The 27772-nt window shown below is 42.6% G+C and overlaps 1 protein-coding gene across 1 annotated transcript; it reads right to left on the bottom strand.

Moving 5' to 3' along the window:
- Positions 1 to 520: 520 nt before the first annotated feature.
- Positions 521 to 13256, bottom strand: ZCCHC10 (zinc finger CCHC-type containing 10). Its single transcript, XM_075509701.1, has 4 exons — positions 13199 to 13256; positions 9755 to 9916; positions 5921 to 5962; positions 521 to 2368 (listed from the first exon to the last, which is right to left on the bottom strand). Exons 1-4 carry the CDS (start codon positions 13237 to 13239, stop codon positions 2101 to 2103), a joined length of 513 nt encoding a protein of 170 aa, XP_075365816.1. The 5' UTR covers positions 13240 to 13256; the 3' UTR covers positions 521 to 2100.
- Between the last annotated feature and the right edge of the window lie 14516 nt (positions 13257 to 27772).

Here is a 27772-nt window from a genome sequence, read left to right as displayed (position 1 = left end):
GAGAAGTAATACACTTGCGTGAAGCAGTGCACTTCTGAGGAAGCCATCTACATGCGAACACCAGCAGCACTGAAGAAACAAACGTACGTGGTCTTAACAGGATGGCAAAGGTAGCTGAGCCTTGATCCCCATCCTCTCCCTTCTGAACGACCGCCTGTTCCTCGTCACAATCCACACTGCTGCTGCCGCCCAGCTCAGCACCAGCCAAACTAAACCCTACGTTCTTCGTAGCATGGGACCTCCACCCAGATGGGCTCCACACCCCTCTTCCAGCAGTCCCCCTACAACGGAGAGGCCACTGACAGCAAGCTTACCACCACACCACCATCACACATGGCTTGCTGGAACTGTTGAGGTGACCCCAAAGCCTGCGCTACAAGAAGTCCTATATTCCAAAGGGCTTCCACACACATGCTTAACCATTACCCTATCACTTACATTTGCAGTAAACATGAACTTAGCAACTACTGTTTAACAACTCATTAACTTTTCCTCATTAAATGGTACATTCACTCAAGAAGACTTAAACAATTTTCTGGTAATTTTATTTACAGTTTGCAGAGTGTTCTGTAAAACACAGTAATGATTACAGACTAAAACACAACATACATATTTTCAAACATTTAAATAAGCACAGTTTATTCAAAAGTAATTCTACACACTACTTTTTCCATAAAAATATAAAAAATAGTTTAGTTACTATATTTTACATAAACCAAGATATTTAAGAATTCTTCCACATGGGCTGCCCCCTCCCCAAAAAAGGGCACTCTAACGATAAGAAATTTAGGAGACTGCATCACAAATTAAAATACTAATGCCAACTGCTTGAATCCACCAAAAGAACAAATAACTTTCAGCAACACTTGTTCTGCAGTATGTTTGGATTTTGCTTTTGTTGGGTGTTCGGTTTTTTTTTTTTTGCAAACTTGCTTCTCCCACACCAGATTTGCACAGACACATACACACTACTACATAAAAATAATGGACCGGTTATACTGCAGACTATAATGCCAGTCACCATGTGCCCAACAACACAGATTGGTAATCTTGCATTACACAACGATTTTTTGCAAAAAATATCAAAAGGGAAACACTTTCCTTTGGGACCTCTATTTAAAGGTGACTCCTTTTCTTACTGAGCATCCAGTGAAAATAGCCTTTTTCCTATCTCCTTGAAAATAGTGCCCATTTTTGTTCGTTACTACTGTTTCTCTGGGTTTACTGACCCTATTCTAATGGAAAGCTAACAGAGTTCCGAAAAACACCCACTCAAGCCCTTCTCTCACTAGGATACATTTAATTTACAAAAAAAAGGCACAAAGATGAAACTCCTAAGCAGCATCAGTCATAATTCTTCCACTGTGCACTGCTCCTCTTTCTTACACAGACACCGCTGCAAGAGACACTCTGTGTCTCAGAAAATACTACAAATACAGGAGTTGAGGAAACAGGCGAGTTGAAAAGACTAAAGCCTCTGTACAGTACAAGTAGTATATTGATCATTAACAAATGAACACTATTTAAAGGTTTATGTTACAGTTAAGACTCAACCTGGAAGCATCAGGAAAAGCCATCAGAAAAAAAGCTCAGCAGCATATAATACATTTGTTAACAGTGAGATGGAAGGTCCTCTGTGTGCAACATTGTGCATTCGATTTCAACAATGACAGTGCTCTACAGGCAGCCGTGTAAAACTTCTGCTTCTAATAGTTCAGAGGATTTTCTAAATGTAAGTGAAGCTGTCAAACAGAGTAGTAGCATATGATGCACAGCATGATCTGCAATAAAAAGCTTTTGCTTTCCAGCATGTAAACATCCAGGTTACTGGACTTTAGCTCATATAAACAAATCTGATGATAGATTTTTTTGAACTAAAAAAGTAAAATTTTCCATCAAAGGATAAACCACAAAAATACTCTTTCAGTAAGTCTCACGTGCCATTTAATACCTTTCCTGTCCTATGAACAACTACGCAAAACATTTAGAAAGTTTTAGCAGTAGAAACGTTGACCAGTTAAACTGTTTGGCAACCATGTGCTCAAAACCTCTTTGAAGAGCATTATCATTCACTAAACAACAGTTCTAGACTGTACCACACTATTTCTTCTTCTTTTTCTTTGGTGGCTCATCATCAGAACTACTGTCTGTGCTGCTGCTGCTACTGCTGGAGGAACTAGAATCCGATTCGAACTCTGAAGAAGAGGAAGTACTACTCGAGGATGGAGAAGATGAGGAAGTAGAGGAGCTCTCATCACTGTCACTATCATCATCAGAAGAGGAGGTAGAGGAATCTTCACTGTCAGACGAGGAATCACTAGCCGAACTGGCACTGCTACTGCTGCTGGAACTGGTCACGCTTTTAGATCTGAAAGAAAACAAATACACAGATGAGAACAGGCCTGCTAGAAACAGCATTCATTACACAATGTTCTTCAGACTCGGTTGTCATCCAAAGATCAAGTATTTGGTCTGAAAATTTCCAGGCCTGACAATCTAAGACAAATTCCTGTGCCCCTGCCATCCCCATTCCAATTCTGAACTGAACAAATGCATTTTGGCTATTTGAGCAATGCCAGAATGACCCATGTACACAAAGTAAGCCAAAATAGGGCTACAGAAAAAAAGTTAAGTTTGAAAGCTGGCAAGGATCTTGTTCATAGTAATGACAAGTGTCTTTACTGACTTAGCTAAATAGAAGAACAAGGCTGCAGGAGAAGTATGAATGTCCTGCACTACTAAAGCCTTGGGGAAAAACTAACAAAGATCAGTTCCCTAGCATACCACTGTAATAAGGAGTGAAGTTTTGGCAATGTAAAAATCAGTGGAAGTTTCATCAAGTGATTTCACAAGTGTTAGAATTGTACTCCGAAACTGTTCTTAGATTACTCCTGGCAAAAGAACCCAAATTACCTGCCACTACAGGATGCTATGTTTTCAGGGTGGAGGAGAAGGGGTGGAAACAGTTCAAGCTGAAGCCCAAATTATGAACACAGCAAAGTGGATTTCTGTATCCTCTGCATTTTTTCCCCCGATTTTTAGCCCTTACTGAGGCTGTTGTTCTCAAGATCAAGGTCTCCAATTAAGGCAATATGAATTCCAAGAAAATACAATTAAATTCTCCCATAGATCTTTCTCCAAACAAAGTGTAAAGGTACTAATTCACCCCGCTTCCCACCAAGTCAACCAAACAGCATGCAAAAATGCTAGATATAATAATGCAGAATCTTCTTTCCATTAGAAGATTAATGTAGTAGTTTATATCAGAGGGTTTGGTGAAATACAACTCGGGAAATGCCTATGTTAAGGCTATTAGAGAGAGAGTAATGACTTTTCATCATGTCAGCTGACAAATCTAGATGCATGTATTAAGCTATGAACCACTGAAGTTTTTATAATACATCTGTAATCTGTTATCTCTGTGCATGCAGACACAATGGCTATATTAAAGATAAATCCATAAGGGCTGGTTAAATACAAGCTTATTGTTGGTGAAAAACTAGTCTTAAGATGAGGAAAACAACAAAAAAATGGGACTAGTAGTATAAATCTAAACAGGTTCATTAGATGTGCAGACCCATTTAGGCGGACAAGAACCAGTCAGAGGATCCCCCGAATGATAACTTTGACTGAACTTCCTTTTCCTGATCACCTTTCACAGAATCCACAGAAGCAGTCCATGGACCTCCACCATCTAGGTTATGATCTGAAACCCACTCACAGAAACATCAAACTGTAACACTTAATACTGCTTCTCCTAGAGGAGAGCAATAGCTAGATCTATGAGAGAAGAAACAAGCAGATACTTGTTTTCAGGTGATGCAATACATGGCCTGTTAGTAGTAACAGAAGGAGGATGGAGATGGCAGCAAGTAAAATTCACCTACTTCACCTTGTCCTAATTAGGTAACGTGACAACCCAGATGCTATAGACCGGTAGAGCTAAGATCTTTGGGTCTCCTACACTACTGCAAAAGCACAAAATTTCTCCAGCAGACAAGCATTTATTCTCCTCAAAACAAGTTCACAAATGTTAACATCTTGTATGATTCCGTGCACCAATCATGGAACAACTGCTGCATTTTGTAACACGTGCTACCACCCCTCCCTGAGACTTCTCGTCCTTTCTAATTCTACAGCAATCATCTAACAACCCCAGGTGATTTTAAACTTGCTCCTTAAATCAAATCTACAATTTTGGGCACAATCACAGCTGGGTGCCTGAAGAAACAAGTGAATTAAGACCTGATTTTACCCTTCAGACAGGTAGATTTATATGTGATCCAGGCATGAAGAGGGCTTTCAATTAATAACCAAAGTATGCTGTATGGGAATGTTGAAGCCAACATGCACCCAGAAGACAGCTCTGTGTCACCTGAGGTCACAAGATTGTACAACAGCTGTTTCGCCTGTTCCTGTTTTTCTGGTTAAGCCTGCATCCTCCTTACTACCATTTATATCAAAACAAACATACACTATGGAAAAGGTTAGTGCTCACCACTGCCAGAGCCCTAACTTTTGCTTTTTTTTAATCTGGAATTTATATATTCAATGGTAACACTTCACTTAATTTTCTGCATTTAATTCTTCCTGTATCATAATAAAAATATAAATAGCAAACGATCTGGAAAGGAATTGATATTGATGGATTCGGTGCTTGCATAAAAACAGGGTAACAATTCAAACCTAGAAGAGTTTTAAAATTTTAAGGGAAAAGTGACCAAACCACCCCCTCCCCCATAAATCCTTTTACTCTTTTCATTTTTGCATTGGTTTAGAGCTCAAATACTCTGAAAATCATTATGCCAAGTAGAAGACTGCAGCATATGAGAAAGCTGAGGCAGGAAGAGGTCTGAACTACATCGTTTAGAAATCAGTTAAATTTATGATCTCACTAGTCTTAAGTGACTCCAACAATAAATGGACACTACTGAGAAAGGAGCATTTGATAAAACATATTCTGATATTAGAACTAGGACGCTCACCAAGAAGCATTCCAATAAAGCCACATTCCACACGACAGCCTAAAATAAAGGCGTGTTTTAAAAAAACTGCTGTGGCTTATTTAATGACTGCCACACAACCCAAGAGGCCTACTCTTTAAAAATCTTCTGAAAACTGTTTTTAGATCAGATTTAGAGACAGAGGACAGTCAACTAAATGCAAAGAGATAACGAGGCTATTACTGTACAGACATCCCCCATAAGTAAAACTCATAACGTGATTAGCAGGAGTCTTACAGCCAGGGTTCTAGCTGTTCCTGAAGGGGTTTTGCTAATAAAGACAGAAGCAGATTGCGGATTCCCAAGCAAACATTACTGCAAAGTGCAGTAGAAATAATGTCAAAAGAGAGAGTTCTTGGCTCAAATTAGTACTCAGGGCGGTAGGGGAAGGTTTAGATCCTGGATTTTGTTTTGGGCTGGGATTGGGGTTTTTTGTTTGGTTTTGGGGTTGGGTTTTTTTAGATGCTCTATTTCTTTCTCTAGGCAAAACTTCAGAGAGACACAGCTGCTATGAGAAGGGAAGGAAAACAACAAAAGGAAAAGCAAGATGGGTAGGTGGAGCGATTACAGACTAGAAACCAGTATGCCATTCTTGCACAACTGTTTAAAATACACTTGATAAACTCTGAGGCAGAAATAGGAAGATTTTTATTATTAAAGCAAGATCATGTAGAGATAGGACAATCAGTAGGGACAAAAGCAGAGGACAAAGAATTTAGAGTTTTTGGACAGGGAGGAGTAGAAATTCTCCACGTGACTGTCATACAAATGCCTGTAACAGGCTAAAAGCAGTAGAATCAAAGCTGTATTTGCAATTTCGACTTTCCCCACACACCCCTTCCAAATTGCCGCCGCAATACCCAGTGCAAGATCACACACTGAAACAGCTGCACAATTTGTCATCGTTCCCCACATACCTTTTTTTCTTGGTCTTCCTTTCTGCAGTACTTTCTCCAGTGCTAATTAAGGGAGGGAAAAACAATGGCTTTGATTAGGAAAATTAAATAAATAGCAGCACAGTGGAGCTGAGTTTAATATTAGAAAACTGGTATCCCACTGGCAGAGAGCCACACCGCCCAAAGTTCATTTGGCATCTCTTTTCAGTCACTACTCAAACCAGAAAAACAACAATACCTACAAATCAGGAAAGAAAAAAAAGGCAGCAATTCACCTCTAGTTTTCTGTGTTAAGTATGCTTTACCCTTCTTTACTCCGTTCTTCTTGTTATATGGACAACAACATTTTGGGATGGGAAAGCAGAGGAGATAAGGATACAAAAAAAAAGTTCTGTGCACCTGTATTTAGCAATAACTGAATTGATTGAAACAAAGGGTAAAATACTGAATTAATCTGCAGCTTTCACCATGGACTTCTTTCAAGTACAAAAAGACACAGAACAATCTATTTATATTGATGCTTTCCAGCTATTTGTCTTTCAGATTCCCATGATTCATACACTCACAGAAAGTTTTAGTGGTAAATGACACAGAAGAAAGTTTTTTTTAACAAAACACTAAGGGATTTTTTTTTTTTTAAACCAGTCTTCACTTGTGTTTTGGGGTTTTTTGTTGGTGGTTTTTTTTTTTTTTTAAGAAAATAAAATTATTTCAGTCAAATGTACCAGTCACAGGCTCTTCTCAATCCATTGCAAATATATAGCACATAATTCAACCTGGAATGTACATGTGATAAAAGTAGTCCCTCATCATATACTTACAACATGCTTAATGTGCCACTGATATATGAGGAAGCCATATGTTCTTTCATGAACCAGGATACTTTTTCCTCAACTGAAACCTACTACTGGAAGCCATCTTAAATACACAGAAATAAGAGTAAAAACTGCAAATATATTTCATTTAGAAATTAGCAGTATGTGTTGATAAAGGCTCCAGAAAAGGGTAGAAAGCAGGAAGTGTTAAGTGTAAACTATACTGTATTTCAATAAAAGTACTCAATGCCATTTGTATGCCAGAAAAATGAGATTTTTCAATTTATTTTCATATGTGTGGTATGAAAATATTATAATTACACAGAAGAGTTTTCCACACTCCCCACAGTCTCCTGTGGGCAAGAGGAAGATTCATTCATCTTCAAATTTCGAACCAAATTATAATCCCTCCTGTATTGCCAAATGCTTTTAATATTTATATTATTAAGGCCTTATATGCTTACCATAGGTAACCAGGTGTTCCATAGGCAAGAGAAGTCACTGTGAGTAAACAGAATTAGATCCCAAAGCACCTTTTCGAAGACAGGTCCTAACTCCGCATGTGAGTAACACGGGCTGCTGTGGCACAGGTCTATGCCTCCCTCTAGCGTTTAACGTATGGGTAAGTATAGGAGTTCACTACTCTCTGGAACTACACAACAGAGGGGTCGATCCCACGCAGATCAAACAGATCTGCTTCATGACACTTGGTCGTTTTCCCTGTGGCACCACACAGTCTTCAGAGCCATAAATAAAACTCAGGCATCCTGGTTTTGGTTCAATGCAGTAACACCACTAAGGAATAAGCATCTTCTCACCTTTCCTCCCCTCCCAACTCCTACTCTAGGACAGGCAAGCAGTGGGCTTTACTGACAGCAGTAAGCGAAACCTCCATAATGTCCATCAGAATCGTGGGGTCAACGCTGGGCAAACAGAAGTATCCTGGAACAACTGCCGAAATGAGTTAACGCTGAAAAAAATCTTGTGTATGGTTGTCAAAAAGTAAATATTAACCTTATTGGACTATGTTTGCCTTCTGGTTAATGATTCATTATCAGATCTTTAAAGATGATTATACAAATACTCTGAAGCAGACCTGTAGGAGACCCAACTTCTCTGCAGACAAGAAATAACCTTCCAAAGCAAGCTATACAAAAAGGGCGACCTAGGAAGTTGTTTTTTCCATGAAGAATAAGCTTCATCTTTGAAAGCGTAACGTTGGCATCTAAGGAAATGGATGCCTCATGGCACAGTTAAGGAGCTGCAGAGAAGTTATGATTATATAACCCCTATGAATCCAGCCCAATTTAACCAGGATTAAAAACTGTTCCTAAGTTTTTAGGAACCCTGGTTCCTTCCTTAGTAAGGAAGGCTAAGTATCTAAGGATTGCTTAGTCTTCCTTTTACGAGATGACTTTTCGCACCACATACCCCTCACGCTGTGGACTGTTAGACTTACAGCTCAAAAAACTCCATTCATGACAGAGACCGGACAGTCCTGTAACTCCTATATAAAATTATGCCATACACAGACGCAAGCACAATGGCCAGGCAACAAGCAATTTCACCCTCAAGTCACTATCCTCCAATGTTAACCTGCAGAATTCAACAGAAATAGGGCAGAAAAGGCACAAGGAAGTAATCTGAGTCTTAAACTCAATCTTTGTCTTAAAAATCTTGAGTCTCTGAAGAACTCTGCCAAACTCCATCTCCAAATGGAGCAAGTTTTAGAGCCTAAGCACTCCTGATTTCTTATCTACAATACTAGGGGATGACAATTGCTTCAGAATTACTCATGGGATCAAAATTAATTTCAAAATCAAACATTTTATGTCACTCTTAACACAAGCCAATGGGCTTCCACTTAAGTCAGTATTTCAGCACTCTGATTCATATTGCTGCCTCAGTTGAAACAGCTGACGAAGTCAAATCAGACCTCTCTGCCAGAGGTTACCACCCATTTTCTTTTCCCATTAAGATAAGAGAGCAAAAGGTGTGAACACCCTTCCATAACTCACATCCTGGCAGCAGTAATGACCTACAGCCAACATACTGAGCTGCAAGTGGCAGCGACAGAGGGTATGTTTCCAAATCCTCAACAATTTCAGCTGCAATGGCTGTAAACGATACTGTCCTTCAGCAGGGCTGAGGCAACAACTCTTCAGCTACCATAACTTTGAGTTGCAATGGCAGAACGGAGACCCTCATACATAGGAATGTCATGGAAAACTAATGCGCTACGTTATTTTTCTCTTTGTCATCTGGAGTTGCTTGTTAAAACAATTATTAAACTTGGGGGAAGCACTAAAGTCTACTCACAGAGCAAATTGGAAAGGAAATCACATTACACAAAGGCAGAATTTTGCTTAGATTTCTCAGTTTAGCTGCAGGTATCTTTCACTTTCTCAAATGTCAAAAAGGGAAATAATTACACAATTCAGTGAGATGTTTTTATTTTATGCTTGCGGGTTAAAAACACCTGATAATCCAACTCTCATTCACCTGTTTAACCGTTACAGCTCATAATAAGCAATATACAGGAGCTGTGCTGGCACAGATCCACTGTCAGGTCATATCCAGAAGACCAAGTTTTAACTGCGCAGTCTAACAGCAAACTTAAACAGAAGTGAAAGAATGGCTTCTTTGTTATAAATACATTTACAGTCTTCACACCAACCTGCCTGTACTAGCACATAAACATATGAAACCAAGTAACCAAGGAATTTGGGAAACAGTATTCCATTACAAAAAAGGCTCCAACTATTTTAACTTTAGCTTAGTGCACTTTTTGGTTGCAGACAGGCCAAAAAAGTTTTAAGTGTATTTCAGACGAGCAGGTGCTAATGAACAACATTTTAATTTTGTGGGACCTGAGTGTACATATTCCACCTAACACTCACAGCGGCTCTAATATCAAGCAAGCATCACACAATCTGGAAGAAAAGATGACAGCAAATGGTCTAAGACACCATCTTTCCCACCCACATACAAAATTACCTTTTCATTAATAAACTACACATTTTCATTCTGCCAATCTTACCTTTGTTGCAGTAATAGTCGCTTTTCTTTTTCTTTAAGAATTTTCGCTAATTGAGCTGTCCTCGAAGGTCTATGCAGGTATTTTCTCTTCCCTGTACATTCATACGTCCAATGTCCAAATTCTAAACATTTTTGACATCTTACATGCTGCTTGTTTGCCTCCCTATAAAAATGCAGAATTGCTTAAGTGACTGATTCCAAGTCTGTTCTACCTATTGAAAAAAATATATATTTTTTTTAATCAAACAGATTCTTAACAGCATATGTAGTTATGATTAAACCAGACTGACATTCATGGGTACTTTAGCAATTACACATCTTAAATCAGGACAAGAACAGTAACAGAATTTAGGCAAATACATTTCCATTTATTAAAACATTCTCATATCAACTATATATGAAAGAGAACAAGAAACTTTTGTTCTATTCCAGAGCTTCAGCTTAAGTCGTCTTCTGCTAAAGTAGCGAATGCTGAACTACTGACATTAGCTGTCAACACACCCATCAGCTGCACCCGAATTTCACCTCCAGTTTTATACTAGCTCCTGGTTAGCCTGCCTGGCAGTCTTCCCCCGCTCTTAAGAGTCCATAATTTCCCACCCCCTTCAGATCCTGTAAACAACTTAAACATTCTGAAAAACGCTACTAGGACCATTCTCTGTCAGTGAACAAAGATTAATCCTATCACCAAAACCACATTTTGATCAACCCTAATTGGCACAGCTTTTAGCATTTACAGGATATAATTGTGCAACAGTTATTGGGAATGATTACGCTGCGCACAATTTGTTACTAACCAGTAACTGCACATGGTTCTAGCTTGCTTCAGATAAGTAATCGAAGTTACGTTTTAGACGCTGTTAGCAAAAAGCAGGCAGCTTCACTTCCAAATCCTGGAATTTAACACACGTACCAAACTGCCAAATTCACATGGACAGCCTAGGATCCTGAGCAAGTAAAACAGAGATTATCTTAGCTGTAGCTTATTTGAATTTACTAAGATTCATTAAAGGCTGGCAGAAGGTTTATCATAAGACCAATCAGGTTCTTGCTCACTTTGTGCAATGTACATCAAGCAAGACTTCACTTACTACTCTGCACCATCCAAATACCTGAAGTATTTAGTGAGCATTTTACATCCACATTTCCATTTTCACACCGTGGTAAAATCCTCTGATCATTTCTAGAAGCCAGTTCAGGGAGAAAACTCATATTTTCATATTCTAGCTCTTACTCCACTATTGTAAAGCTTTGCAAAAGCTGTTTTGCTGTCTTCTCACAGACACCTCCTCCTTTACAAATAAGGAAACTCATACAGAGGTCAAGTGACTCACTCAAGGTCAGAATCACAAATTAGTTTAGAGCCAGGACTGAAATTAGGACTTTGTAACTCCCGTACAGTTCACTGCAGCTGCTATAACTTATTTCTACCTTCTATTGTTTTTTCCAAACACCAAAATACTAATTTTTCAAGGCCAGCCCATCTAAACTATCTGAAATTAACAGCCCTGGCTTAACTAGGCAGAGGCTCCTGGACTGTTCATTTACTACTTAGAGAGCATAAAGTGACAGACCAGCAGTGAGCATTTTTCTCTCAAAAGGAGCATATCTTTTCAAGGCAAGGTGTGAATTACTTCTTTTTCAACTCTAGCCATCACCTTTTGTGATAATTCTACTGTATCTTGAAGGGAATCTTGTTCTGAACATCCATCACTTTTTCAATGCAAAGAGTATTTGGCTTCATAATCTAGCCTTAGACACGGTAATCTAAATAGCACTGGAAAACTAATTAAACTTGCAACCTACACTGCCCAATTAACTCGACTTGAACAAGAAGCAGTACATCTAGTAATGAACAAAAAACACCCAACGTCTTTGAATGGTTTGCTTTGTCCTGCCTTGGACTTCTGAGTTACATATAAGTGGAATGACGATACTCCCCCCTCTTCATCAACATACAAACCCAAAAAAGTGAATGTTTTTCTATCTCAAACTAGCCCAGACCTGTCACACAGGAACAGAAGGGAAGTTTAAAACAACAGGAATATAACTCAGTATTTCCAGGGTTTTAGTACTACTCACATGACGAGAGCAGACAATTCTATGCAAGCTAAAATGATAAGATCAAGCCCTAAAAGCAACATAAGTAATAACCAGGAAAACAGATCAAAACAGCTCAACAACTACAGATCTACAAATACCGTATCAGCACTAAGGAGTTTTAACACTAATGAAAAGCACAAGACTGAAGTCAACTTTTAACAGGGATCAACAACCACAACCTAGAAGCAAAGGCTGGCAGATGTACGATTCAGCACATACCCATCAAGCACATAGAGACGTAACAAGAAATGTAAGAAATCATTCCTTGACTCATAATAAAATAGCAACTTTAAAGAACAAGTATTCCGTGAGTACTTTGAAATTCCAAGTCACTTTTCATTAGAAAATAGGAAAGAAACTATACTGAACAATAAAAAAGGAAAGAGAATGCAGAAGTCATCCATATTCTATCCAGCTCTTACGATCAGACAAAAAAGCAAACACACTCCAAAAACTGAAATACAAGAAGGAAATTATTCTAAAGAAGAAAAAAAAATCCAAACCAACAAACAAATGAAAAACCAACAAAAGTAATACATGAGTGAGGAACGTTTGCTGTACTTAACATAAACAAGCAAAAACGTTGTTTTTTCCTCATTTCAGTGTTTGGTAATCAGACCCCTTTGGTATTGAGAGAATTACTTGAATGCAATATCCGTATCTGAGTAAAGGTCGCTTGCTCTCTCTTTTTTTTTTTTTGCCTCTTTTTTATAGTTCTGTAAGCCTATCATAACATGAACCTAAAACTTATTTTTTCCAAACCGGGCTGTTGAAAGTCCATGACGAAGATCAGTGAACGCTGCCCCACAAGCCCTTACACACTTCACTGAAAACTACGGCATGCCGACAGCTGTAAGGCAGCCTCTTTCCAAAACGCTGCTAACCAGCCTTAACCCCAAAAGCAAAGTTTGTAGACTTCCTCCCCTTTTCCACAACCCTGCCTTCATTCTCATCGTTTCACCGCAACGGTGTCCCTAACCGGGTCACCCGTTATTTTAGAGTGGTTTTTCCTTACAAACGAGCGGCACTGCCTCAGATGCAGAGCACCTACGAGGAAGAAACCCCGTGCCCTCAGAAAGCGCTCGGACCCTCGGCCCCCACTCGCGGGGGACGCCCCTGGCCCTGCCCTGGCTCCGCTCCTCCGGGACCCGCAGCCGCCCCTCCGCAGCTCCCTCCCCGCAAGCGGCTGCCTCAGCGCGCTGCCCGGCGGGCCTCCCCTCGCTCCGGCTCGCCTATGGAAACCCCCCGCGGCGCCTCTCCCGCCCTGCCCTGCCCTGCCCTGCCCTGCCCTGCCCTGCCCCGCCCCGGCCCGGCCGCCCGCCCGCCCGCCCGCCGCACTCACGCCTGTCTCCGAGCGATGAGGCGGTGCATGGGAGTCGCCATCTTAGCGACCGGGCCGGGAAGTGAGGCGCGGGCCGCGCTGCATGCCGGGCCATGCCGTCCGCCGCCACCTCCCATTGGGGGAAGGCGCGGCCGCCACAGAGAGTAACGCCTCCCGCGGCCAGAAAGGACGCGCCGGGAGGACCGCGCTTGCAGCCTCGTCTCGCCTCCTCCCGCGTCGTCATGGCACCGGCGGGGCGCAGGGTCGCGCTGCGGGGTCTCTCATGGCCGCCAGCCGGGCGGCCCGGGGCGGCCCGCGGTCCCTGTCTCCTCATCCCTGCGCTCTCCACCTCGTCCAGCCAGGTCCCCGCTGGCCCCCCCGTTAGCCCCGCAGCGCTCGGTCGCCATGGCGCGGCGCCCAGTGTCTCCTCGGGGCGCTCGGCCCGCGGCGGCCCGGCCCCTCGCAGCCCTCCGCTGGGCCCGGGCCCCTGCCGCAGCCTCTTCGCCGTCAGCTGCGGGCTCCCGCCCTGTCAGTGCCTCACCGCTGCTTCTCTCTTCCTTCAGTCAAAGTCTTACAAATGCCTGCCTCTCACTTAAAAGCGTGTAATTTTTCTTAGGAAGGGTATGTTTTAAATACCTGAAACCAGCAGCAGAAACGGACTGTCACTGAGAAAACCATCTCTGACTCTGTGTGTGGCTGGGGGAAGCCGCCTGTTGAAGGCTCTATGGCTGGTGTCAGCCAGCAGAAGGGAGCGGGAGAGGTGAGGAAGAGGGGGGTTATCGATCCAGGCCTCTCTTGGCACAGGGAACCACCCTTCAGCTGCTTCAGCCAGCCAGCAGGCCTGACCGCAGGGTGACATTGGGATAGTTTCACCGTCATTAGTCCACATGAATAATTCAACATAGCTGCAGGTAACTTGCTACAGCTTCTCAAGAGCTTTTAGCTATGCAACAGTTGGAAAGCGTAATAGCTCTCTGGTCATAGCATGAAGGCTCCAAAAAAATGTTCGAAAGGGCTAGATTTCAGAAAGGAATAATTTAGCTCATTAGCACTCCTAAAAAGTTGCAAGCATTTACTGACACATTCATTTTTAGCAGGTCGGATTTTTATACCCACACTGACAGAAAAAGAAATCTCAGTATAATTGAGAAGATCCATTCTGCTACTGGTTACGGATGCATAACCACGGCTCAATAATCCATTAAACAATCTCGGGGCCTGAGGATACTGGTAAGTCATGTTCATGTTGATCCAATGTTTTCTGTACTTGATTGTAAGGAAATACAGTTCAGATATATCTAGGAATCATAAGGCAAATTCTTTCTTCCACTCCATTCAGCCCAAGAGACTGTAGTCCCCCAGCTATGCCAAGAGCAGCTGGTATTTTTGGCTCCTACATCATCTCCTTACAGTCTCTGGCATGGGAGGAGAGGTCTAGGCACAGAAAAGAAGAGTAGCAGCAGCTGGAGTTTTCTGACGGCACATATCTGGCAGGCAGCCCCTTGGGAATCTTTGCCAGCTGGCATGAGTAGAGCAGCCAATATCCTGGATTCAGGGAAGCAAGGAATGTGGCTTCATATATTGGCTTTATCAAAACTCATTGTTATCGCAGGGGATCAGTTTTAAAATTATATCTTAAATTTCGTCACAAAAATCCTCCAGTAAACATTTTTTAATGCTGACTTGTGATTGCTCCTGCTATTAGTATCCTGGAAATACTTTATATCCAATCATTTCCAGTATTCATTCAGAACTATCCTGTCATAGGGACAACTGACAGGCAATAAATGGGCATTCCACTGGACATTTACATTTAGTGAAATAGATGAATGTTACCGATTTGTAGTAGTTTAGTATCAGCTATGTAGCTCTAAAATGTGTTTCTTGTGAGTCATTTATTATATAAAATAAAAATACATATTGTATTTTCTTAAGTTCAGTAGAATCCAATTGTAGCAGTGGGATCAGGGCCTTGCTGTGTGAGGAACTGTAGAGACAGGGTAAAAGGCAGCCCTTCAGCCCTTGCTGAGAAAAGCTCACGCTTACCTCAGGACAAGACACAAGGTGGGAACGCGGCACAACAGAATTTGTGGGGAGAAAAAATAGGAGCGTAACAGTAGCGAGAACAGATGGCTATACAAGTTTATATTTTAAGCAATTCATAGATGTATAAAAATAAAATATATTTATATGTCACATATAATACAGCAATAAAAATCTGATGCTTTCGGGCAATGAGTATCCCAGGTCTTGAATTAGCAGGCGTGTGGCACAGAGGTGTTTCACCTCTGATGGTGCACAATCGAATCACAGCCCGGAGATACCGGAGCCAGAACTTCCTGCTGCGTGTCACATAATATTTATAATAACAGGGATGGTAACAACATCTGCTGGGTACAGTGGCACCCATTACATATCACACTGGGAAGGTAAGGTAGTGAGGGTTTCTGTTAGACATAAACAACTCCAGCTTCTCAGGATTAATTACTATGTGACTAATTGTTGAATATTCTGGTAGTTCCTGTCTCCAGACTCTGTAGTTGTAACATCTAAGGCTAGTGGCTGTTCCTGTATGTGTCATGTTTTCTCCTGTATCTGGCACTTCTTGCGGTATCTAATCATTGTCCTGTTTTGGATGATGCTCCGTGATAACCTGTGATTAATCATATCTGGCACTGTAGCTAAATTCTGATGTGCGATGCCTGGTATGTTTTAAACACAGTAGAGTTTGGCCTTGATATTTGAATTTTGATGTCTGGCATCTCACTTTTAATGGAGAAAGTCAGACAGAAGAATTTCCTATTTTAGGATTGGCTAAGAAATTTTCTTAAAAATACAAAATAGCTAAGAACAGCTGTTTATAATAATCCATGCTTTATAATAAATTCCTGTCTGCTGATCCCTTTTTTACCTCAGTATCACTTAAAATCTTGGAGTAAATTAGGCATTGATAGCCATACCTGCACTCTACTTAACAAGATTTGGTGCTTCTAGCACCTGTGCAACTCTCCTAATGCTCATGCAGCAGAGCGACAGTTTCCTAAATTGGCCAGTATAGCGAGATTTCTGATATATGCCAGATTACTCCATGGAATGTATGGGCTTTTCCTTACACAGAAGCCTTAAAGATGCACCTTTTATTAGAACAATCCACTTAAAATCCTTCTACCTTGAGGCGTTTGAAAGTGTTCTTGTGAGTTCAAAGTCCGCCTGTTCCTACAGCCTGAAATCTCTGTTTCACAGCCATTCTTTCACTCAGAGGTGATTCACCACGAGGCTGATGAGCACACTGGAGGATGCGACTTCGAGACTCTCCGGACTAAATGTGCAGAGTCATTGCACAGCGCTGGCTTCGCTGTCGGGGCGACGGTTCCAGGGAGCTGCTGCTGCTGCTCAATGAACCGACTGTGCCCATAAATCCTGCCTTTGCACATTAGGTTGCTATTTAAAGTTGCAGTGTCATTAACCTGTTTCTAAATACGCTAGGCAGGAAAATTACTTTCCAAAATGTGCTCCTCTCTAGGCAGGGAAGGGAGGAGGTATGCAGACAACACAGGAGGAAAAAAATGGAGAAAGGACTGAAGGTTCAGTGGCAGCAACACTGAGCTGCCTTGTGCCAGCTCCCCAGAGACCTTTCTCGCTATGCTTCCACCCCCAGCACTTTTCTGTGCAAACATACTGCTTAGGAAACAAAGGTGTCGCACTATTTGTTAAGGGTCTCTGTGAAACTGCGAAAATGCTGTCCGAGCTTTCTTTCCATGTCTTAGGAAGAACTGAGTCCATGAATAAATGGTTAAAACTTCATCGCCAAGACTGCTGGCCACTAGTGCCAGTTACCCAAACCTCTGATCCGTCTTCCAAGATGACAAGCAATTAAGTAGCTGACAGTGCTAATGCTGGACAATAACAATGACAAACTGGGAGCACTAGGGATGGTGTCACCAAAACAAACAACCCACGGTGGCTACTGAATTCCTGTAGGTAGAGCTGTTAGCGTTTTCAGCATCAGAGAAAACTGAAAGAGAGAGGTGGAAACACAGAAGGTCCTTATTCAGGCAAAACTGTAGGCTGGAAAAAAATCTCAGTGATAAGGAATAGAGTCAATAGATTTGAATCACTCCCTGACTGGGATTTCCTGCCTCCACCCAGTTGTACCTTCAGTAACTGCAGGTTTACAGACGGCAGTACATTACGGTAACAATTAGAGTTGGCCAGGCTGCTTTGCTTCTCTGCAGAGAAAAAAGCTCACGTGAAACTCCATGTTATGACTTTTGGGTACACAAACCAGTTCTTTCAAATTTGGCTCAGGTATTTCTAAATAGCACTACAGTCGCAATGTAGACACAACCTAAGATACTGGAAAGTCGCTTGTTCTGTTTTCAGCCTTTCCTGATGCAGAACAAAAAGTAAAAACTTTTACACTGCCTATAAAATAAAATGCCTGAAAGAAATGAAGCAATCTTACCAAAACTTGTTTTATGTCTCTAATTAAAGCTTTTCCTGATGTGATTCTTTTGCCAGGGCATCTGGAGTTTGAATTTCCAGATAATAACCTAATTCTTCCCAAGAAACAATGCCACACCTGTAGTACAGCTCCAGACTGAAATCCAAGAGCAGGGCAGAGTGTCTGGGGCAGCGGAGCTTTACGTCAGGACCCGACAGAAAGTGGTTTACTGGAAAGTCTGGATCGGCGCTGGGCTGCTGCACGTTTCGGCTGAGTCTGAATCCACCTGGGGTTACTGAATCAAATATTTAAAGAATGGAAAGGAGGGTTTCCTCAAAGCTTTTCTGCTATTTCCAAACACTGGTTGGGCTAATGGAAGATACTGTCTCTACCTACAGAGCTTTCCTTTAAAAACAGCCAACCTAAAATGAAGACAATCCCAACGTTTCTCTTCATCACAAAAGCAAAACCAGAACAGCCAGGTGAAATGAGCGCTCGCTGCAGTGAACCCCGAGCACAAACATGGTAGCCTGCTGGTCCCTTACAAGTGGCGTAAAGAGCAGAACTCCTGTTTCCCGCCATGTTGCCCCTACACAGCATTTACATGATGGTTTTCTCGTGTTGTGCCGTCTGGTGGATTTCAGTGAACCGGCCTCATCACAGCGTGTTGTAGCACATCAGGGTAGGGAACTCCAGGTGAGATCCCATCTGCCCTGATATTTCAGATGACTTGCTTGTGAGAAGCAGAAATATGGGAATCCCTTCCTAGGCATAAAATAAAGCAAAACTCAGAATCTCTCAGTTATGTTTCTCTGTCTCATAACTTCCCAAGCAAGATGGGCTCTCTCATTCCCTCTTCTGTATTCTCCTTGCAGTATAAATTGCTGAGTGTATTACGAGATAATATTTGCATGGTGAAAAGGGTCTCCCCTTCTAGCAGAGTCCCAAAAAGTATTTGTTTCAACCACTTAACAGGCAATGAAAGATCTGGCAAAATAAAAGTACTTAGAATATATATAGATTTAATACCAGTATGGATGTATGTCTGTTCTAGTAAAATCGATGCAGATGCTCAATATTTATGTCAGTAACTAAGAGCAGTTACCCTACTAATACCCTGGCTCTATGTATTAAAATTCCAGGCTTGCATAATGTCAGACCCCTTTGGTATCCACCATATAAACAGGCAATCAGAGGATGGTACAGCAAGCTGAAAGAAAAAAGATAGAAATGCCAGTTTGAACCAATACTTGACATTCACATGAAGGAAGCTTCTTGAGCCTCAAATCAGATTAGTCTTCATTACGTCAGCTGTTGTAAAAATACATTGAAAGGGATAATACACCCCAAAAATCTGTATTCTATATAGATGCTCAACCACAGTTCCCACTGAAATAAAAAGTAAAAAATAGGCTTTATTATTGGAATGCATTTAAATGAACTTAATTTATGATCTGTGAAGTTGAGACGAACACCCCTTTTCTAGGGGGTTAGCATTGGTGTGGCGTTGCTATGGGACTGTGGTGGTGTTATTCTGACCGTGCCCTCGGCGAGTGCCTGCTGGGTGACTGTTCCCCGCTCCAGCCTAGAAAACTCTGCCCTATTTTTAGATCCTCAGCTCACATTTCAGCGAACGCTAAGTATCTCTGTGTGTCAACAGATCCCAAATGTCTCCCGATGGAGCGTAAAGCATGTCGACGTAGCGGGGACGTCATTTGTGTGTGCGGTTTGTGGAAGCTTACATCATTAAATATGTCACTGGAATGTATTAAATTGATTTAGAACAAATTCAGATGTTTTTCTTTCCTGGGCAGACAGCCAGCAGACCGTAGCGTACAAAGGAGCCTCAGCGGCAGGCAGAGGAGCTCGGGGCTGATGGCCGGGCGCGGGACCGTGCAGCCATGATGCCTGGCTGGCAGTCTGAACCCGAACGGGACAAGAGGGGAAGGCTGTCACCCGCACCAGCCGTGTGTGCACGTCACACAAACTGCTGGAACTTTTGGGAGGTTTGTGGATAGTCTGAATGGAGAAAATAGGGCTGAGCTTCCATCCAGTACCCAGCCACAGCCCTTCGCCCTTCGAGGTGGGCTCACGGGGCTGAACTCCTGGATCTGTGAACAGTACGAGTACAGGCACCATGGGAAGGGCCTGACAAGGAGTGACTGTAGCCTCAATCCTCAGTCTTTTAGGACCTGTATGATTTGGGATTACAGAGTTCAAAGTTAACCACAGGGTACCGCTGCTGCTTCCAGTTATCGTGGGAACCGTTTCACAGAATCCCATCTATACACTTACGCTGATTCATCTTTAAAGCTGCCTGTTTTCTTCCTCCGAGCTCTCTTCAGCAGGCTTTCCAAAGCTTGATTGCTCCAATTGCTCTAGGATCCCTCTAATTTCTGAACTAATTTATTAGTGATCAGTTTAACGATTTGTTCATGTCAGCTGTTCTTTAGTTTCAGTACTTATTCCCATCCCACTGTGTTTACAGGCAGTGATTGCATCTCTTCTTGTATTCATTTCACTCATACAAGGGCAATCTCCATCTGTAATACCCACTGTCCATTCCCCTGACCATCACAGTGTCCCTTCGGGGGGTCTCCTCAATGCTTTTGAACGTGCGTGACAAGACTTAAGCGTAGCATTATTCCACATACAAATGGCACTAACACTTTCCTGTCTCAGCTGGAGATACCTCATGCATCTTAAGATACTTTTTTCTTCATGTTTGCATGATACTTTCCGCCCACAGCCATCCTCTGATCAGCCAGGTTACATGCAAGTCCTCTGCCATTATTTCCTAGTGATGAGCTTTCAGTTTCTAACAGATTTTTTTGCTCTTAGTTCACGTGTGCCTGACCTTAATCTTTGTACCATTTAATTTCATGCCAGTCTCACTACTCCAGTCACCGGGATCATGCAGTTTTTCATTGATAATGCCTCCTAATTTTATGTCACATCAAAAAACTTAATCATAATTTTAAAATTTCTCTCCTAAAGACTTGCATTCTGTGAAGGGATGTACACTTGCATGTAGCATTGATCATATTTTTTTCTTTAACATAGCCACTGTTCCATATGCAACGCTACAGGCTTGGGGAAGAGTGGCTGGAAAGCTGCTCAGCAGAAAAGGACCTGGGGGTGTTGGTCGACAGCCGCCTGAATATGAGCCAGCAGGGTGCCCAGGTGGCCAAGGCGGCCAACAGCATCCTGGCTTGTATCAGAAACAGTGTGGCCAGCAGGAGTAGGGCAGTGATCGTCCCCTGTACCAGGCACTGGTGAGGCCGCACCTCGAATGCTGTGTTCAGTGTTGGGCCCCTCACTCCCAGAGAGACATTGAGGGGCTGGAGCGTGTCCAGAGAAGGGCAACGGAGCTGGGGAAGGGTCTGGAGCACAAGGCTGATGGGGAGCGGCTGAGGGACCTGGGGTTGTTCAGCCTGGAGAAAAGGAGGCTGAGGGGAGACCTCGTCGCTCTCTACAGCTGCCTGAAAGGAGGGTGTAGAGAGGTGGGGTCGGTCTCTTCTCCCAGGTAACAAGTGATGGGACGAGAGGAAATGGCCTCAAGTTGCGCCAGGGGAGGTTTAGACTGGATATTAGGAAAAATTTCTTCACCGAAAGGGTCATCAAACATTGGAACAGGCTGCCCAGAAAGGTGGTGGAGTCACCATCCCTGGAAGTATTTGGAAGCTGTGTAGACGTGGTGCTTAGGGACATGGTTTAGTGGTGGACTTGGCGGTGCTAGGTTAATGGTTGGACTTGATGATCTTAAAGGTCTTTTCCAACCTAAACAATTCTATGATTTTATTCTATGATTCTATATTTTGGAATCATATGACACCATCCTTACTTTATCCATATGTTAAAAACTCTTTCTGCTGGACTCACAGCTCAGTCCAGTGCCTCCAAAATTCCGTGGGGAGGCCGACACCGTAATTACAACCTGTCCGAATAAAGCCTCTCGCATTTTGCTGCCACGTTTCATGGACCAACATGCTGAGAAGTATCTTACATGTTTAAAATCCACTCATGCGGGCAGGCTGCCCTGAGGCACTAATTTCCAGTGGTAGGAAGTATATGCAAAACCATGAACTAGCCCGAATTATACAATTATGATATATGCGTAATACACAACATCCAGGAGCAAATAATTGTTTCAGGAAACATTTGTATATTCTTTAGACTTACACCTTTGTTGCTATAGTGCCCACCACTTTCCAATATTGTTTTTCTTGTATCCGTTTTTCCTCCTTTTTTCTATTTGCTTTTGTTATGTTTTTTTGGGGAAATTTTCAGTTGGTTGGGTTGGGTTTTGTTTGGGGGGCAATTATCCAGCTCTGATACTTCAGTAGCTGTGATGGCTTAATTTGTAAACACATGACATCTAATTATCTTTCAAGCTTGATGGAAAACTATGGAGACCAGAATAAGAAGGAAATTTATCTTTTCAACACTTATTTCACTGCAAATTCTTGAGATAACTGAACTGGTGAAAACAGCTCCCGAGTAACCTCCCGTAGCACAGAGAGGGAGGATTTTCTGAGAACTGTGTTATATGGGGTATGATTCATATCAGCGTTCGGGGCAACACGATACTCCAGATACCCCGGCTGAGGAGATTGCAAAGCCCATTTGTATTTTAATATCCCAGAATAGCACTATGAACCATACATTAGATGACATGCAGTGACTATTTACAGCAGCCCAAAGAATAGCCTGTGACAGATATCAGCTAGGACTTATTTTAAGCCTGTATTCATTTTCATTTTTGGCCGGCATTAATGAATTGCAAGACATGCCACTGTAAACAGAGTCTGAAGATACTGGGCGTACGCTGAGATACACCGTAGTGGCAGATTTGCAGCATGTAAGCACTTCCACTGAAATCATACATCTATTTTGCATACAGATAATAGAAAAAGGAGGATGCTTAATCCGCCAGGCAAGGATTTACTTGTGAAGCTCCCCAGAGGAGTAAGTTTTGGGAAAGTCCGGAGGCTGCAGACTGAGAGCAGGACTGACTAAGGCGCAGATCAAGTAAACCACTGAATGAAAGCACCACGAGGATACTTTGAAGAACAGAGAAAATCACCCATAGCATACAAATTAACAGCGATGCATCAGTCTTTTTCCCATTTTCTTTATACCCATGGTTTTTGAGGATTAGATATTTGTAATGCCTGCCACGCTACAGAAGACCCGTTTGCAGCTCAGAGCAGTGAAATGGCATCAAGTATATCAACAGCAAACTATTCCTCCTTTAAAAACTGCCACGCGTTTTAGGCCATGTTATCATTACCTTTTGAACACATTCTCTGACTCATGTTTTGTTATATATTGCAGCAGTTAATCAAATATATAGCTGAATTCTGAAAGTCTTGACCCTACGATGCGATTATGAAACTTTAATGCTTTTGCTGTTTTGTTTACATGATCTTCAAAAGTCTAAGAATTTCTGAGACATTTTGTTCTTAGAATAGTTGCTACCTATTTTAAAAGAGACGAGCGGCATCTTCAACAGCCCTTTTTTGACGATTCTTCTTCTGGGTTTTTCTCCTTAATTTAAAATAAAATTGCTGATTATTGTGATAACAAAAGAGAACAAAAAGTATTCAGCTTTTTATCACTTTATCGCTTATAAGCACCTAAGTACCAACATACACTACACAACACATTCCAAATGACAAACAGAGTATGTTCAAATAAGGAATATTTATGTCTGCTAGGGATTCACAGATTTATGTATTTAAGTGCATAACAAGAAGACAAGTTACTTGCTTGGAGGAAGACAAAGTCTGCCTTGATGTAAGAAATGAAATTACTTCCAATATTAATGTGGCAAGGTGCTATGCTACCTCATATTTGAATTTTGTTGATATTAGTTGATATTTCTTAATGTACTGAGACATTTCTCCTAGTCCTACATCTCCGTTAAACACAAATGTATCAGGGCTGTAAACCCAATTTGAAAATGTGCTAGAAAGCTTGTTAAAGCCATGATAAACATGCAGAATTCTCCCCATAATTTCCAGCATGTCAGGTTTATTTATTCTTGATTTTCATGGTCCAAGTCTTCTGGAATAATTAGAACCTGTGACAGAGTTCTAAAAATATAATATAACAAATGCCTCTATTAATTAAAAGCTGAAAACCACTGAACTTAAAATTCACGAGTTCTTGGCAATTCCAGACCAGTAGCAACTCAATGTCAAAAGCTCACGGACAGTTTAAGAGAGAAGGGCTTAACCAGTAGAGTGACCGAAGTGCACACCTGAGCAGAGGACATATCTGTGGGACACCACGAAACAAAACCCATCTTTGAAGTTAACTGAAACAAACCCGCACGCTCTAGGCATGCTTCCCACGCATCCGCAGAGGATCGCGGCAAAGTTTTCTGCCTCTGTGTTGGGTCTAAGCGGTTGTGTTTGCCCGGCGAGGGAAGGTGGAGCAGCAGAGTCCATGGGGCATTTGGCTGGGCTGCAGCAGGACGGGCACGCGCGTCCCCGTCCTCCCAGGGATGGGGCCAAACTCACCCCCGACCGAACGCTGCAGGACTGTGGGTGGAGGGTATCAAACCCATGCCACAGAGGATATAAAAGGTAACTAAACTTGTGTCTATTCTTTCTTTAGTGCCTTACCATTGTACTGGGGAATGGACAGAAATGCAGTCAAAGAATGCGCTTTCAGATCAGGCTGCCCATTACTCCAGACATTTTTCCTTCCCACTCTTTGCTTCTCCTTTTTTTCCCTCTCACTTTTCCCATCTTCTCCTTCCTTGTCTATGCATTTTACTCACCTCATTGGCATAGGCAGGCTTCACTTCCCAGTGTATTTTCCATGCTAACATAAGCAATAAAGAAATTAAGACCTACCTTTTGAGTATCATTTGTCTTTAGATCGCTCCTCTGAGGGTAATTGTCACTCTCTAATAGCAATTGTTTCAGGCTGTTACAAATTTAGCAGGCAACGAGCACTGGTTTATTCTGAACTCCCACCTGGAAAGACCATTGCCACACTGAAGGCTAGAAATGTTGACCAAGGTCTGATCTCAGTGGGCACATCTATATTGGAAATTGGATTCAGATAAGACGAAGATGCTTCTGTTATTCCAATTCCTTTCCAAATGCGAAGCTTGTGATCTATGTATAGCTAGTCGAACACACAACCTTGATCCCCCATGGGGAAGGTGAACCATATGGGAGCAGAAGAACGAGCGTTGCCTGCAGTGCTCCCCAGGCTGCAAGGCACGGAGCTGAGAAAGGCGCCCGGACCGCTGGGGAGCTGGCTCACAGCACCGTTCCCGAAACCATCCCCGCGCACGGCTTCTTTCAAGCTCAGGGTGGGAAGCTGCTTCACTGTACTGACACCCCAAGAAGGCAACACTCACCAAATTAAGTATAAATGCCTTGGTACTGGGTGACACGCGCAGTTTTCTGTAGGATTCTCAGTGCCCTCAGCAATGACTATGTTTTTATAACATACTGAAAGTGAAAAATCTGTGGCAAAAGGAACAGCCAGTCTGGATTCAAACAGGAGTCATCAGAAGTTATAAAAGGGGGAAAAAACCCAACACCAAAACCCCAAATACATAGAATCAGCTACTAAAACTTGTCATGCCTTCAAAATTCAAGCACTGTCAAAATTGTAGGTAAAATCCAGTAAGTTGAGTTGCCCCAACCGGTACTTTGCTGTTTCATTTTATAGTCGTGCTCTCTGCTGCAAATCAGTCTTCACCAGGGAAGAAATGATAAAGCCTTATTAAAGAATACATATGACAAGAGTTGAGGATAAGCTATGTGTCTTTCAGCTGTCATCAAATCCTAATTACTGCTTAGAAGTATTTATTACAGTCTTTTCATGTTTTGTACATTAGACGTCTCACTTTTTACAAGAAAAAACATTCAGAGAATAGAAGAGAGTGGGGAGAATCATGGAGTCTGTCCCACTTCAGATGACTACGCAAGGAGACTTCAGGTTTTGTGTTGATTTATTTATTTTTCCCCCAGCCGGGGGGCTGCATGTGCGGGTGAGGCCGGTTTGGGTTGGCGGGGCCCCTCTCTCCCATCTCCCTCCCGTCCCCACGGGCAGCATCCCTGGCGAGGTCCCAGGACCGTGTCCTAGCCCAGGGTCAGCAGTCACACGTGGCAGGGAGCTGGTGGGAGCCCGTCGGGGCTCCAGGCACTCCGAGACAGATCTCCTCTGACGCCAGGCTCTCTGCTCCCCGACCCCTCCGCTGGCAGGGTCTCTCCTTTTGAAAATGAAAGTGAAAAAAGAAAAAAAAGAGGAAACCGGGTGATGTTCTTTCTCACTGTTCACTGTGCCGCGGGTACGTGCTGTACGATATTCTCCACGCAGAGCAGCGGGCTGGTTTCCTTCCTTGGCACCTCGCTCTACGCTCAAGGACATCCGAGGTGAAACGCTTCATTATTATTCTGTCGTTAGCACCGTGATGCAATTCCCAGCCCACCGACAGCTGCCAGCGCGGCGTCACTCAGCACGCTGCCAGGAATGGCAAACGCGCGGGGCTGAGGCTACTCAACAGCCTCTGGGGCAAGAGTCCTTCCTGCTTTAAATATTGGATTTCTCTGCCATGTGTTTTCTGTATCATTAAAGCAAGGAGCAGTGATGCCAATATAGGGCTGGGAATTTGGAAACGTACTGTTTATAACACATCACATTGCCGTGTTTTAGGCACGTTTTTATCTCGGAATGAAAAGCATTCCCAAACACTAAGTTTCACAACAGTCACGACTGTAAGATAAGTATCAGAATTAGGTTTGTGTTAGGATGAAGCCGCCAATCCCTTGTGCTTTATTCCCAAAACGCTCCCCTCGGCACATCTCCCCTGTGCCTCCTCACTGCCGGAGGAGCCGCATCGCTGTCGGGGTCCCAGCAGAGCGGTCGGTCCAGCGCCCCATCCGCCCTCAGCCCGCTCCCACCACCCCTGGGACTATGAACGTGCTGGAGCTTTTAGGGATTTTTTTTTTTTTTAGCTTTTTAGGGATTCCTAACCCCTAAAAAGGCCTTTTCTCCAGCACGCTCACAGAGCACTTGGTGGCCAAACGCTTCCCTGGGAAGCACGATGTACCTATACAAATACGCACTACAGTGATAGTGGGCCAAGCCCTGAAGACACATATACCGATATTAAAATGTTATGTGTTGATTCGAGACCGACTGTTCTGCAAATCCTACTGGATATAAAGCAATCATTATAAAATATACATATATAGCTGGTTATAAAGCTAAATTTTATTGGTAGCGTAGCTGGTTATAAAGCTAAATTTTATTGGTAGCGTAGTTGGAACCAAACTGTCTTTGAACCACATTCTCAAACTATGAAACTGTGAAGCCAGCCTTGGATTTTCTTCTGTAATTCAGAAACCATCAGAACACGGGGTGGGTTGCTTGGCCCAGTCAGTTTGAACCGTGGAGGTCTCCCACGTTTTACCTGAGAATTCCCACATGGGGAAAGGTTTAATGAGTACTAAATACTTCTGTGTGTGCATATGTATGTTTTAGATGTGGTGTTTTTATCCCTGCACCTTGTTTGGTGTTGCAGAGGAGGTCTAAGAAAAAACAGCAAGTGACAGTTTACCTCCTTATTGCTGTAGAAGTTGGCAGATGTGTAAAAGATGAACGACAGAGAGATGCTAGCGATATACCCTCTAGCTAGCTACGAAGCAGCATCGACAAGGCTTCCATTAATTTTTTTAGTACTCGAGGTTGTTAAAGTAGACAAAGCTGAAAGAGATTTCATTATAATTTTGGGAGCGTCGAGGCAGAATCGCCAGGGTGGGCCTCTGGAATTGACAGGATGCAAAACGACAGCAGCGTAACAGCAAAAGAGAATTCCTCAGGAGGCGTTTAGGTCCTTTTCTGCAAAACCTGCGTTGCCAGAAATTGTGATTTTTTTTTTTTTTTTGAAATCACATGGCATGCCGTTTTCCTTCAAGCCGCATCTGTTACAATCGGGTGATTACATCATGGGGAAAAAAATAAATAAAATGGCCTTTTTATTTGCACCCAGAGCCACGAAAGCCTTCTCAAGGCCTCCAACCCAAAAGGAAATAACAGCACACAGACCTCTGCAGTGCTGCCAAGTCGGGGCTTTATCGCATTTTTCTCCAATTCTTACAAGGTTACGCACGAAAAAA

Source organism: Mycteria americana, chromosome 8, assembly GCF_035582795.1.
Source record: "Mycteria americana isolate JAX WOST 10 ecotype Jacksonville Zoo and Gardens chromosome 8, USCA_MyAme_1.0, whole genome shotgun sequence".
NCBI classification, from domain to species: Eukaryota; Metazoa; Chordata; class Aves; order Ciconiiformes; family Ciconiidae; genus Mycteria; species Mycteria americana.
The sequence above is the reverse complement of the archived record's forward strand: the minus strand, read 5'-3'. Positions and strand labels throughout refer to the sequence as shown.

Coding starts and splice junctions, on each gene's coding strand:
- ZCCHC10 (XM_075509701.1), bottom strand. CDS start 13,239: ATGGCGACTCCCATGCACCGCCTCATCGCTCGGAGACAGGC. Junction 9,917..13,198: donor CTCATCGCTCGGAGACAGGC/GTGAGTGCGGCG, acceptor GCATTTTTATAG/GGAGGCAAACAAGCAGCATG. Junction 5,963..9,754: donor CGACTATTACTGCAACAAAG/GTAAGATTGGCA, acceptor TCCCTTAATTAG/CACTGGAGAAAGTACTGCAG.